General features: G+C 41.9%; 1 protein-coding gene and 1 long non-coding RNA gene across 2 annotated transcripts in view; one reads left to right on the top strand and one right to left on the bottom strand.

Moving 5' to 3' along the window:
• The window catches only part of man1c1 (mannosidase alpha class 1C member 1), a 109680-nt gene extending 101030 nt beyond the window's left edge, over positions 1-8650 (top strand). Inside the window, exons 8-12 of the mRNA XM_062962553.1 lie at positions 940-1055; positions 2468-2687; positions 5047-5219; positions 6894-7009; positions 7793-8650. Of these exons, the coding sequence (XP_062818623.1) occupies positions 940-1055; positions 2468-2687; positions 5047-5219; positions 6894-7009; positions 7793-7916 (749 nt within the window). The 3' untranslated portion in view covers positions 7917-8650. The remainder of the gene's footprint in view (positions 1-939; positions 1056-2467; positions 2688-5046; positions 5220-6893; positions 7010-7792) is intronic.
• The window catches only part of LOC134293808 (uncharacterized), a 66304-nt gene extending 51255 nt beyond the window's left edge, over positions 1-15049 (bottom strand). Inside the window, exon 1 of the long non-coding RNA XR_010000761.1 lies at positions 14920-15049. This is a non-coding gene — a long non-coding RNA (uncharacterized LOC134293808). The remainder of the gene's footprint in view (positions 1-14919) is intronic.
• Positions 15050-15055: the final 6 nt, after the last annotated feature.

The raw sequence follows: 15055 nt of genomic DNA, 5'->3' as shown, positions 1-15055 counted from the left end.
GCTATCGAAACCTCCGCAGGACTCTAATATGTCACCCCAGGCAGAGAATCGCATCTACCAAATCTAGGCAGCCTCGCCGGCTGCTCGGATGCAATGCAGTCAAATCCCAGGGTTTGTTTCCTTCCTGCTTGTTGCATTGGCGTCAGGGCCCCCGACTCTAGCCGTTGCACTTCATTTTCCCTTCTGCTAGGAAAAAATAATGGCTGATAATGGAGGCAGATAGCAAGAGTCAGGCTGTTTTGCACAACACCATTCCAAGGGAGTCCTAGAGGCGGTAAAATTCAGCTTCTCTAAGCAATTTACTTAGGCGTACACACCTGAAAGAAAGATTCTATCCCTGGAAATCGCAGGGGTATGTTTGAAAGTATTTTCAAAGGACCAGCTGCAATAAATCACTACTGACCGGGTTCGAGTTCGAAGCCAGCCCGGGTCGGAGTAAGCTCCCGACCATTAAATAGTCTAGCTTGCTGTTGACCTAAGCAGCCCGAAAGGCAGTTGCATCTGTCGAGTAGGAAATTTAGGTACCGCTTTATGCAGGGAGGCTAATTTAACTAATTTACAACACTATAAAACCTTCCAGCAGTGTGCAGAATGAGGAAGTACTCCATCACAGACTTGGTGTCACAAGTGGACAGTGAAACAGCAGCTCCCCTTGTGGCCGGAATCGAGCATATACTCATGAAGCCGGAATCTGGAAAATTTAAAATTGCCTCTGTGTCTGTCTATATATGTCGTATGTCTAATGGCATTGAATGTTTGCCTTGTATATTTGCCAGACACTTGAGGATGAAATCCCACAAAGTGGGCAGCATAAGCTTCCATCGATTCAGGGTATATCTAGGCCAGGCATGGGCAAACTTTGGTCCTCCAGATGTTTTGGACTCCCCCTCAGCATATTATTCATCAAAAAACTATGATTTATTTTTCTCTTTGCCACAGATCATGTTTCCATTGGTGGCCTTGGAGACAGTTTTTACGAATACCTGATCAAGTCCTGGCTTATGTCCGACAAGAGAGACGTTGAAGCCAAAAGCATGTATGACAATGCACTAGAGGTAAGGAGGCTATGGCTTATTTCCTTTCGCAAGGCTGGGTTTCTTAAAGTCCGCCTGGTGTTGCAAACTGAATAAAGAATAAGTCTGTATGTTGTTTATAAGCTGCGATGAGGACTTTGTTGTTGTTGCAAACACACCTCCTCCCACACCTCTTCGGATCCTTGCAGCAACTTCAAAGATGTTTTTAACAGGCTTCATACACTTATTTGTAGCATTGTTTCATAGTGTTTATATAAACAAATGCACATGCGTGCTTCAAAACGAAAAGATTGCCTGGTGTGCAGGGAGAGGAGGAGAAATACCGACAGTATTTGGTCTGATGAAGAGAGAATCTGTAACACGAGCTGCAGGGCCGGGCTCACGCTGGGGGTCAAGAACCTGCTGAGTCCATTCCTCATTTTCTACATCTGTTTGCACTCCGTAGCATCCACTCTCATTATAAAAACAGAATTATAATGGCCTGCCTCACCAAGGCAGTTAATGATAATGAGGGGATATATGGAGTGAAACTTGTCTTCAAGTACAACATCATAAATGTGTCTTCTCCCCTTTGATTTTTAAAAATTATAGCCATAGAAGCTTTTGATTATAACTCCCATAATCTTGGGTTAATTCCTCCAAATCCATCATGCATTGGGTTCACAGTGCTCCGCAGATGTAGGTGAACTACAACTCCCATAAGTCAAGGTCAACTCACCTAAACCCCATCCGCATTCAATGTCAGCCACGTTGGGTATGCATTCAAAGTTTGGTCCAGACCCATCATTGTTTGGTTTCACAGTTCTCTGTATGTAGGTGAACTATAACTCCCATAATTCAAGATCAATTCATCCCAAGCCTCACCAGTATTCAAAGTCCGCCATGTTGGGTATGCATTCCAAGTTTGGTCCAGATCCATCGTTGGTTGGATTCATAGTTCTCTGTATGTAGGTGAACTATAACTCCCATAATTCAAGATCAATTCACTCCAAATCCCACCAGTATTCAAAGTCAGCCATGTTGGGTATGCATGCCAGGTTTGGTCCAAATCCATCATGAGTTGGGTTCACAGTGCTCTGTGGATGTAGGTGAACTACAACTCCCATAATTCACGGTCAATTAACTCCAAATCCCACCAGTATTCAAAGTGGGTATGCATTCCAAATTTGGTCCAGATCCATCGTTGGTTGGGTTCATACAACTCCCAGAATTCAAGTATTCAAAGTCAGGTATGCATTCCAAGTTTGGTCCAGATCCATTGTTGGTTGGGTTCATAGTTCTCTGTATGTAGGTGAACTACAACTCCCAGAATTCAAGTATTCAAAGTCAGGTATGCATTCCAGGTTTGCTCCAGATCCATCATTGGTTGGGTTCAAAATTTTCTCAGGAGATAGTCAAAATTGTAACTCAAATTTCTTCTTTCCTACCTTTAGGCCATAGAAAAGCACCTTGTAAAGAAATCTGCAGGTGGGCTGACTTACATTGCGGAGTGGCGAGGCGGCATCCTGGACCACAAGATGGGCCACTTGGCTTGCTTCTCGGGCGGCATGATCGCTCTGGGCGCCCAGCACGCAGCCAAGGAGCAAGCGCAGCACTATATGGAACTAGCTGCAGAAATAACCAACACTTGCCATGAGTCTTATGTCCGCTCAGGTAAAAACCCAGAGTAGAAAAGGGTGTGCATGCAATTAATGCAGCTCAGGCAATTGTCTTCAGTGGCTGTTTGACTTCGGTAGCAGAAATTGGGAGACGGGAGGAGCTTTTCTCCCTGTTTTGTAACCCTAGAACTGGGATCATTCACTGAAGTTGAAACGGTGAAGGGTTCAGGACATGCAAAGGGAAGTACTTCTTCCTGCAACCCATATTCAAACTCTGGAACTCATTGCCACAAAATGTAGTAATCGCTGCTAGCTTTAGAAAGGGATTGAATAAATACATGGACGATGGACTATTGGTGGCTACTAGTTAGGGAGGACTATGAGTCAACAACTGATACAGAGAGGCAGCATGGCTCTTTTTATCCCTTGTTGGGAAACCCAAAATGCAGAATATAGGTATGGATATAAGGATATAGGTATAGCTCATGCTGCTATAGAAACATTAGACTAAATAGGTATTAGATCTCATCCAAAACGGCTCTGGTTGGATGAGATGTAATGCCTATTAGATAACAGCAAAGGATAGCAGAATAAAAGAAAGATGTGCCAGTGAAGACTGAATGTATGGGTATGTGCTTAGGCTGCATTTTAGGGGGTTTAGAAACTGTTTGCAGTGCTGGACCAACAACTTTAGAACAAGTGGCTTTTGTGGAGGGATGCGTGAGAGCATTTTGCAAAGGAGTTCAAGTTACCGAAGAATAAGCATCAGAAGAATAACATTTTAAAATGCAGGAGATCTCCAGGCAGCTGAAGGTGTCAGCTGTCTGACATTTACACATTTTGTACCCGCTGCTGACAAAAATGCCAGAATAACAGTAGGGGAGGCGTATTCCCTTCAGATGCCGTTGGTGATGGTGCCTGACTCCGTGGTGTCAGGTGAAGAGGGCATATCCCCCGCCGGCATTGATTTGTCCCCGTGCCGGGGACAGCCAGGCATTGCGATCTCGAGTAAATTGCTCCGGAGATAATGGAATATTCAGCTGCGCCCAGAGCACTCTGTACTTTGCATCCCTCGGTGCCCCCTGGGCCCTTTCCCCTTGAAATGAGAGACTGCAGCTGAGCATTAGCCTAGAACGCAAGGCATAAAAAAACAAATGGGCCGTCCCCGCCGGGATTGCAGTTGTGCCTTTTTGCTGTGCTGGAGGTGAAAAGTGCCTCCTGGTAGCTGCTGCTAAAGGAGCCATTCTGGCAAGGTGCCGTGTCTTTTGCTTTTTATTTTGGGGGAAAAAAAGCCAGTTTGATGCAGAGCAATGATTTCTCTAGTGCAGTATTCTGTGCACATCGTGAACTATAAGAGCTCTGCCCAATGCAGTGCTCGTGGGCAGTGTTCTCATCTGCTCTGACCAGTTTCCACACAGTGCTGTCCTCCAAAATGAATACAAGGACGCATGTAAGGGAAGCAGCACAGGAATGGCAGAAACATGGTGTCCTGATATCTCATGGGCAAGGCTGGATTGAAGTAGTAGGTCTAAAAATAATAATAATAATAATAATAATAATAATAATAATAATAATAACTTTATTTTTATACCCCGCCCCATCTCCCCGAAGGGACTCGGGGCGGCTTACATGGGGCCTTGCCCGATAAAACAATCAAATATCAAAACACAGCAATAAAACAGTTATCCAATAAAAACATCAATTACAGTAAAAACAGGATCTGCTTCATGCAAGTTGTGCTGGCAGCACTGGCGTCCGAAATAAACACATAGTACATAGACGGCGCTCCATGCAGTCATGCCGGCCACATGACCTTGGAGGTGTCTATGAACAACGCCAGCTCTTCGGCTTAGAAATGGAGAAGAGCACCAACCCCCAGATTCGATCACGACTAGACTTAACGTCAAGGGAAATCTTTACCTACATAGAAAGCACAATGAACCCATTCTCAGCCCTTCCCGGTACTAAGATGAATCAACCAATGACATGCACTTTTGCTCCAATACTGAAGTCACATAAGGAAATTTAGGAGATGGCCAGAGAAAATTATAATATAAGGTACACTCTTTCCCTTTGGAACCCAGCCTGTGAGGAGCTTATTGTCTGTCTTCTATACACCACCCTAAAATCTTTAATTCCAGGATAAGATACAGACATTTTATGTAAATAGCTATATCCCACCACAAGTGTGGATTCATTGGGGTTGACAACTGGAACAAAACCCTTCTCCCCTTAGGACTGGCAGCAATCCCACCCTGTTCATCCTTTAACTGTTAGGATTTCACAGAGGTCCCTTTCCACTTCCTAATTGTCAGTATGCATGTGTTTTAGGAATGTTCCCTGACCCCTGCTTAATAAATCAGCCCCTTGATGTGCCAAGCATTCTCTGACTATTTAATGTATTCCTTTGCTAGAGACCAAGCTGGGCCCAGAAGCGTTTCGCTTTGATTCAGGCACCGAAGCAATGGCCACCCGCCTCAGCGATCGGTATTACATCCTGCGCCCCGAGGTGGTTGAGAGTTACCTGTACCTGTGGAGGCTGACGCACGATCCCAAATACAGGCAGTGGGGCTGGGAAGCTGTACAGGTATATGGAAATAAAATGCCACAAATAAGTCTTTTTTTAAAGAGAGAGACCAAGGGCGGGTGGGTAGAAATATTGGAATGCAGCAGTTCACGTAAGTCTCGATTTTTTTTTCAGAAACTGTAGTCAAAATAATTTAATTTCCCACTTCAACCTAAACGGAGATTCGAAAAAGCAATGGAATCGCCACATTTTCACGTTTCCCTTTTTGTGGAGTGCTACCCTCTACAAGTATGGTTAACAGTGAGAGTCCTTGTGAAATAAATGTGCGGCCAAGACCTTTTCACTCACCCAGAGAGGTCTTTCTCGGTTTGTTTACAGCCATGGCTTTAGGGCAAGCGCATCCCCAATAAGTACACTAATTATTAGATAATTATCCCCTGAAAACTATAGAGTAAGATGTTTTTTCTTCTAAAATTGAGTACTCTGAGTATCTTAATGCAGCTATGCCTGCCCTATCTAAGTGGTATTAATTTAGCACAAACTGAGTTTGAGTCCTTGATTATTAAAAAATAATCTGAGGATGGGCAACACCAATTTGTCAAGCTCTCTTATAAAAATGCAGAACTCGTTATATTAGCAAATGATGAATCTTCTTTCAGGCATACCCAGAACACTGAAATTTGACTCAGATGGTGTAAACAATCAACAATTCTGAAATAGACACTAATCTGTATATTCTTTTGTCCCTCAAAGGAGTTTACAGCCCAGCCCTAATTTCGCCCCTTAGATATTTATTTATTACTTCTATTACTATATCCTAATGTCACTCCTTAGAGATGACTGCATTCCGGTGTAGAAGACACCTAGACAAAACTTTGCATCAGATAATTATAATCACAAAGGAGTGGAAAACTTGGGTTGAGAAGAATTCTGGCATTCTGGGTTAGGAAGCATTGAACCGGTGTCAGAATCCCAAACTCTGGATCTGGAGCCAAATGTGAAATGAAGCCGCTTTACATAATATGGCAGAACACATTTTTCAACCATTTAGTTTGCTTGTATTCCTTTAGGTGCGGAATAGAGTTTGACATTTGTGTCCTAATTAATATTACTGTTGTTGTCACCAGTTTGAGTTGGGAGTTTGGGGCACAGTGATGTGTTCCTGCATGTCTCCTTGAAGGGGGAGATTTCTCTTGTGACTTTAGCCCCAAACCTTCTCCTTCCCAACATGCTGCCTTTAATGGCATCACCTCAAGATTTTCCACCTGTGGACAATGCTTCATCTTCCCTCACCAAAGAGCCACCTCAAAGGACTGAAATACCATGCTGGATCAAACCAAAACCTTGTCTAGTCCAGCATCTTCTTTCCCAGATGTCCAGTTGGAGGTGGCCATTTCATATATTAGTGATTATCCAGTTGCATAATATTTCAGGAAGTGTCTCCTCCAGTCGTTGGTATTTGAGAACTACATACTACAAAGGCTGGGTGTAACACAAAGGGCCATCCATCAGAGTGTCCCTACAGCCCATTGGTCAACGGTGGCCTGTTTTCTTGGACCCTGGGGAAATCACCAGCTCTTCCGTGGGAATGTAGGCTCTTGAAAAGCTGGATTCAACTTGTAAAATTACATGGGAGAAATGCAATCAGTTAGGATTACCGGGTGACTTCAATCTGCTGTTGCCAGAAGAGATTTAATTTGGCCTTTTCCCCCTCCTCCTCCTCTTCCAAACTAGGCACTGGAGAAAAACTGCCGAGTAGAAGCAGGTTTCTCCGGGATCCGTGACGTTTATGCCTCGACCCCAAGTCATGACAACATGCAACAGAGCTTTTTTCTGGCAGAGACGCTAAAGTAAGTCCTGACGTCTTATAAGACAGGGATGCATTTCCTTGAGCCTTTGCAGTATCTTGGGATGTACCTTGAAATAAATTCTCAGGCTTATAAGAAAGCCCTTTGTCCATTTGCTTTTTAATGTGGATGCTTTGTTGGATGGAACTGGCGGGGCGGGCTTGATGCCTCCATCCCTGCCATGTATATCTTTTGAAATTGCCAAAGGAGGTTAGCTTATTTTTCACAATCTTCTCTTGAAATAATGTAGAGACAAAATGTACAGAGACAGAACAGGAGGCTTAGAAAATAGTGCTGTGATCCTCTTGTTGGGGTCGTGTGTCAGCAAGCTGAATGCCGTTATTCTTTGGCTGATCCATTGTTGCTCTTCTTCCTGGGAGAGAGCCACCTTGGCTCCCATGGCAGGAAAAAAGGGATATAAATAAAATAAAATACAAATCTTCCTCAGAAAAGAGACTCATAGCACTTTGATCTTTTTTTTTTAGCAATGTCTAGTTTGTCTGCACTAAGCCATGATTTTTCATTGCTTGTTGACGTGCAGCTGAGACCAGTCGTACATGTACAGCTGGGGCCAGAACTGTGTCTTACGTCCGTTTCAGTTGAAAATAGTCATCTGAATTCACTCTTAAGATAGGGCTGGAGAACCTTTTGCCTTTCAGGTGTTTTGTATTTCAACCCCCATGCTTTATTAACATTGCTGAACAGGGTTTCTGGAAGCTGAAATTCCAGACAATGTCCATCCGGGCATCTCATGCTGGTTTGCCTTCTCTCCTCTCTTGGCTCCAGGTATCTCTATCTTCTCTTCTGTGAAGATGATGTGCTGTCTCTGGAGGACTGGGTCTTCAACACAGAAGCCCACCCGCTGCCTATCAACCGCACAAACTCTAGCCTAAAGACAGGTGTGCAGTAGGGGGGCCTCCAACATCTACAGTGAATGCGGAGGGTTACCTGCTTCATCTTTTTCCTCTCCTTTCTGATTAAGGAGCGTATATGTTCCCAGAATAGTATTTTGGGGGCATTCGTCCAATTCCGGACAGTCTTATATTGGAGTCCAGAAACTGTGAAACAAGTACCTTTGTGGTTTTTCTTTTCCTCTGTGAGGAAACACTTAAGCCTGATACGGAGATGTTGGATAAAATGGGCCATAATACCTGCAAAATCATGGACATTCCTTTCTATGGAGAATTTCTATGGAACCCACAGACTTGATTTTCATGTGGCCAAAGGATCAGGAGTTTGCCATAAAACAGATGTTGGTTTGTGCCACTCTTCTTCTCTGTCTATCTTGTGCTCCTTTTTTTATACGCAGTTGATTTTATCACCTTTCTCATTTGCACTCTTTCTTTCCCTCAAGATCACACACTTCGTAAGCAGTCTTGTTGCCATAACTGATCAGAAAGTGTCTGCAAAATTCTGCAAGTGTTTGTTCTTTTTTCTCTGTCCGCCCCCATGGTTTTAAAAGATGTTTACCAAATTCCCCTTCATGTGTATATTTGAATTTTTCCTTGGCTTTTTTTTCCTGCTTCGTTTAAACCTTTTGGTTTCATTTGGAGCTCAATATTACAAGGCACTTGTCATGATTTCATTTCAGTAATACTCAGAGATGTAAAATAGAATAAAAATTTCTGTCAGAGACAAAGTCCAGTTGGATGGCTCAGATCTCATTATTTGCACAGATGGTTTCAGTGAAAGGCAAGCAATTGGCAATTGCATAAAGCCAAAGCCTAAGCTACAGGAGCAAATGGATGAGGCAGGAACAATTGTGGGTAATGGGCCTTGATCCAAGAAGAAAAGATGGCCATCTGTCAGGGATACTTTGATTGTGCTTTTCCTGCATGTCAGGGATTGAACTGGATGGCCCATGTGGTCTCTTCAATTATTCTATGATTCTGATTCTATCTATAAGTCCAAGACATGGGGGTGACCTAAAACAGCAGAAATACAGCTTTACACCAAGACTAGGTCTTTATATATTGCTTGATTATTGCTCCATGTCCAGACTAACTTAAAGATTATGGAAGCCACAGGTAAGGTGTGCATGCTGATTGCACAGACAGCAGTATAGGCACAATACAAAGCAGGAGGAGCTGCAAATATCAAAGCTGCAAAATATCCTTTACTTTCTCCACGAGAACCTGAGCTATTTTGACCTACACACTGTTCTTCATGACCTTTGTGGAGTTTGATATATATGCACTCAGTGTCTGCAGGATTCCATTCAAGTGACTTACAATATTTAGTGCAGGGGTCCCCAAACTAAGGCCCGGGGGCCGGATGCGGCCCTCCAAGGTCATTTACCTGGCCCCCGCCCTCAGTTTTATAATACAGTAGAGTCTCACTTATCCAACATAAACGGGCCGGCAGAACGTTGGATAAGTGAATATGTTGGATAATAAGGAGAGATTAAGGAAAAGCCTATTAAACATCAAATTAGGTTATGATTTTACAAATTAAGCACCAAAACATCATGTTATACAACAAATTTGACAGAAAAAGTAGTTCAATACACAGTAATGCAATGTAGTAATTACTGTATTTACGAATTTAGCACCAAAATATCACGATGTATTGAAAGCATTGACTACAAAAATGCGTTGGATAATCCAGAACGTTGGATAAGCGAGTGTTGGATAAGTGAGACTCTACTGTAATTTTTATATCAGTTTTAATAATATAATATATTGTATATACATATAATATTGATAATAATCTTATGTTACACAATATAATACTAATAGTAATACCATATAATAATATTAATTATATGTTATATATTACATATTATATAATAGTATAGTGGTATAGTTCAATATAGTAATATATAATGCTAATATTGTGTTATGCTAATAATATAATATATTGTATGTACATACAGCTGCTCTGAGTCCCCTTCGGGGTGAGAAGGGTGGGATATAAATGTAGTAAATAAATACAGTAAATAAATAATTAATTTTAGACTTGGGCTTGGCCAAAGTCTGACATGACTTGAAGGCACACAACAACAACAACAACAACAACAACAAACCTAATTAACTTGACTATCTCATTGGCCAGTAGCAGGCCCACGCTTTCCATTGAAATCCTAATAGGTTTATGTTGGTTAAAGTTGTTTTCATTTTTAAATATTGTATTCTTTCGTTGTTGTTGTTGTTGCACTACAAATAAGACATGTGCAGTATGCATAGGAATTTGTTTGTATTTTTTTTCAAATGATAATTCGGCCCCTCAACAGTCTGAAGGATTGTGGACCGGCCCTCTGCTTAAAAAGTTTGGGGACCCCTGATTTAGTGCTTTGGTGTGTGCTGTACCCCCAGCTTTTTGCACATCATCTGGTGATCCCTATTTCCTTCCTTTCCCCTCAGTTTTCTCCGCTGCCACAGAAGGAGCACCTCAGAAGAACTCTGCTACCTCATTAGAGCCAGAAAACGTTCTGTGGTTTCACTCTCTGTCTGGTTTGCATTTTCTTTCCTTGGTTTTATCCTGTTTGCCTTCAGCACTGCCACTGTCCAGACCCTACGGCCTCAAAGGACAGCATTTCTTCTGAGTTGAAATAAAAGATAAATAAAATGTGAAATATGACTTAAAATATATCAGTTAGAGAGTCATAAGCCACTTCTGCTACAATGCAATTCTCACAAACCACATAGATTTTTTGCCTGCCAGCAACAGAACAACTGGAATGAAATTTGGCTGGCTGCCTTCAGTAGAGTGTTGCACAGCCTGGAAAGAGTGGTAGGACTTTTAGTCCAAAACATCTGGGAGCCACCAGGGTGAAAAGATACCTGTATACGGTTCTACTTGGTTCTGTGTGTTCAGCTGTCCCATTTGAGATAAACAGATTTTTAATATCTTCCTGCAACCCAGATATTTGCCCTCTCACTTTCTTCAAAGGGGGAACAACTAAAACAAAACCCACAAGAGCATCTTTAGATGCATTTCCTTCTGTTCTTGTAGGAATTCTGGGTTCTTTCCTTCACAAATACAAATGAAAGGAGAGAAGAAAAACATTTCATGCAAGCTATAAAAGACAAAATGCTTCATTCTGAATCCACGCCTCTTGAAATCACAGAGGGAGGACAACTGTCAGATGGGGACAGGATAAGGGTACTGACAAATAATCTGCTCCCAGACAGATAGTTGTTAGTAAGTTAAAAGCTCTGGGAATGAGTCATCCTGTTGAGAGGTTTTGATAGCAGGGAAATAAGCTGAGCCCCAAGTAATTTTACAGTGTATTAAAATATGCTGCTGGTGGAATCAAAGGCTTCCTTTTGACAAATTGGTCAGTGTTAGTCCAGCTTTGGAGTTTGATATTTGAAATGCTATACAACATTATCTGTAGAAAATAAAGAGAACTGTCTCGCCCTCCCTATCCCACACTAATATAAACTGTTCAGAAATTCTACAAACATGAAAAAGGAAAAGAGAGAAAAAAGAGACTCAAGTCTAAACACAAACCCCTTTTATGTTCCATATGCACCTTATACACAAAACCTGGCGATAATTTACACATACTATTTTAATAATTTTGTGCTTGAAACAAAATTTGCATATATTGAACCATCAGAAAGCATGTCACTATCCCAGCCATAGAAGTGAACAATTGGGGGTTTAGGAGTATTTCAGTTTTCAGATTTCTGGATAGGAGATGCTCAACCTGTACCCAAAAGGCGTTATTTCCCAACAGATCTCAGAAGATAAGCAGGGTCAGCTCTAGTTTGTACGTGCATAAGAGACAACTAATGGATTCCAGATGCTGCAGGCTATATTTCATAGGAAGGAATTGGCAAAACCACCTCTCAATATTGCTTGACTAAAACATCCTATGAAATTAATGGGGCTGCAATAAATTGGCAGGCAACTTGTAGGTGCACACACACACACATACACACACACACACACATGGAAAAATTATATTTAACAGCAAAAAACAAAGGATCATATATTCTAAATACTACCCTGTTTCCCCGAAAATAAGACATCCCCGAAAAATAAGACCTAGTAGAAGTTTTGCTGCATTGCTAAATATAAGGCCTCCCCCGAAAGTAAGACCTAGAAAAGTTTTTGTTTGGAAGCATGCCCAGCGCCTGCCAAACAGAACACCAGAGCATTCAGGATTGGTAAATGTACATACCAGTTGTACATGGAAATAATGGTAGTAACAAGAAATTATTGATAGGATTCACATTTTGTCTGGTTATGCTGGTTTGTGATGACAACTACTTTACAGTATATAATAAATGTTCATTTTGTTGTTCAACAATAAATGTGAGCTCTTCTTCATGGAAAAATAAGACATCCCCTGAAAATAAGACCTAGTACATCTTTGGGAGCAAAAATTAATATAAGACACTGTCTTATTTTCGGGGAAACACGGTATTTTTAAAAGAAAAACTACAGTTTTTGCCGACCAGATTCCTCTTGATATGGTTTCTGGCTGAATAAGACAACCTGAAAATAAAATAATTAAGCAAATGTTGGAAATAAACTTTTGAGCATTCATTTGTCATGCTTCCTACTGTCATCTACAAATTAAAATAATAATAATTGGTGTTATGAGTCCCCCAAGCAGCAGGGAAATGGCAGCAAACCTCCTATCAGCCTTAGAATTTTATGTGCTGCATTAGACTGTGTCCAATGCTACAAGAAGTTGGGAGACAGTGATTTATGGAAGAAGATTAAAAGAACTTAATACGTCTCGCTTGGCCAAATGGCTAGCTAAGGAGGGATGTGACATTCTTCAGGAAGGACCCTGAGGAGTGTGCCAGCCAAGGATGGGGAGGGATTGTTTGGAAGGGTGACATAAAGGGAGTGTAACAACATGGAGTAATAGCAGAAAATTAAATCAAAGGCAGGCTGGAGACAAGTCTTTTGGCTCAGCCACAAAGAATACGACTTTCGAGAGTCCCTATCAAAAATTGCAGAGGTATGGAAATGCTAAAGTATATTAAGCCGTCTACTTTCAGAGCTTGGTGTGTAAGACCCCCCCCCCCCACACACACACATATACATTGGAAAAACTGCATACTTAATTTTTTAACCTATTTTTTTTACCTGAGAGGACACCTCTAGGTATCTCTAGGTCTGCTGAAGTTTGATGATAGGATTGTGCTGGATGATCAATAAATGCCTATGGAAATATTGTAAGCATCTCTACGTTCTCCAGTGTGATTCAGTGGTTTCTGAGCACTTTTCAAAGACAGCTCAACGTAGAACACATTACAGTAGTCCAGCCAGGATGCAACCAAGGCATGGACCATTGTGGCCAGGTCCAACTACAGGCCTGCTGTCCCCGTGGGGAGATAGGGCAGCCTATAAATAAAGTAATTTATTAAAAATATAATATTGTATGTAAATTTAATTTGTAAGCCGCTCTGAGTCCCCTTCGGGGTGAGAAGGGCAGCATATAAATGTAGCAAATAAATAAATAAATAAATATATTATTATTATTATTATTATTACTACTACTACTACTACTACTACTACAATGTGGCCTGAGCCCTGCCACATGCACAATATATTGTCTCTCTGCCCTTTAGTTGGTAATAATCTCTCCTTTACCCCACCTCCGAATTGCCCAGTTAACACTGCAGCACTTTATTATCAACCTTATCAGATTTTTAATTATACACTCCTTGCACTTTAGCCTGGTCTTATCTTATTAATTGCCGTTTTGTTCTTATATGGTGGTTTTTATTTAATCACTATATAGTATTGCTTTTTAATATGGTCTACTCTGTTTAAATTATAATAAAACTTTATTTGTATTCCGCCCTATCTTCCCTATCTCCCCGATGCTTGTTTTGTTTTGTATGTATTTATCCTGTTTTATTGTGATTACCTGGGCTTGGCTCCATGTTAGCCACCCCAAGTCCCTGTGGGGAGTTGTTGTTGTTGTTATTATTATTATTATTATTATTATGGAGGACCTTCTTACAGCAACACCAGAGGCACTGGAGTTGCCCTAGTCCCTGCGGGGAGATGGGGGCGGGATATAAACATAAAATTGTTGTTGTTGTTGTTATATTATTGTTGTTGTTGTTGTTGTTATTTTATTATGACACAGCAAACAAGATAGACATGCTGAATTTTGTATCACAAAATCACAAGTCGAACACTTCCCAAGTGTCTAGGACTGTGCGATGTATTTTCGAATGATGCGCGCAGATCCCAGTCGGGTGGCCTTTTGCAGTTGGCAGATTGTGATTTTGTCAATGTCTATTGTTTCCCAATGTCGGCTGAGATCTTTTGGAACGGCACCTAATGTGCCGATCACCACCGGGACCACCTGCACTGGTTTCTGCCAGAGTCTTTGAAGTTCAATCTTGATTATTATTATTATTATTATTATTATTATTATTTTGGAGGACCTTCTTACAGTGACACCAGAGGCACTGGAAGGGGCCTGCTTCTGGTGAAAGGAAATTGAGTATAATGCCAAGTTTTTTTCTACATTATAGCTCAGGCCTGGGCCAACTTGGGCCTTTTCTCCAGGTGTTTTGGACTGCAACTCCCACCATACCCAACAGCCTCAGGCCCGCTGTTGTTGTTGTTGCTGTTGTTATTATTATTATTATTATTATTGAGGACTTTCTTACAGTGACACCAGAGGCACTGGAAGGGGCCTGCTTCTGGTGAAAGGAAATTAAGTATATTGCCAAGTTTTTTTCTGCATTATAGCTCAGGCCTGGGCCAACTTGGGCCTTCCCTCCAGGTGTTTTGGACTGCAACTCCCACCATTCCCAACAGCCTCAGGCCCTTTCCTTTCCGCTCAAGCGACTGAGGGGGGAAAGGAAGGGGCCTGAGGCTGTTGGGAATGGTGGGAGTTGCAGTCCAAAACACCTGGAGGGAAGGCCCAAGTTGGCCCAGGCCTGTAATAACTGTATTTTCAAATTGCAACTGACAGGATAAATAACCTGAGCTGGAGGTGAGGCTCCAGAATGAGGCGCGGAGGCGAAGGCCCAATCTCGACGCGGCTGCCTGAAGGCGAGAGGAGGCGGAGGCCTGGCTGCCGCTGCCGCCTCTCTGGCTCCTCCTCAGCCGGGCGAGGCG

Source organism: Anolis carolinensis, unplaced genomic scaffold (assembly GCF_035594765.1).
Source record: "Anolis carolinensis isolate JA03-04 unplaced genomic scaffold, rAnoCar3.1.pri scaffold_10, whole genome shotgun sequence".
NCBI lineage: Eukaryota > Metazoa > Chordata > Lepidosauria > Squamata > Dactyloidae > Anolis > Anolis carolinensis.
The sequence above is the reverse complement of the archived record's forward strand: the minus strand, read 5'-3'. Positions and strand labels throughout refer to the sequence as shown.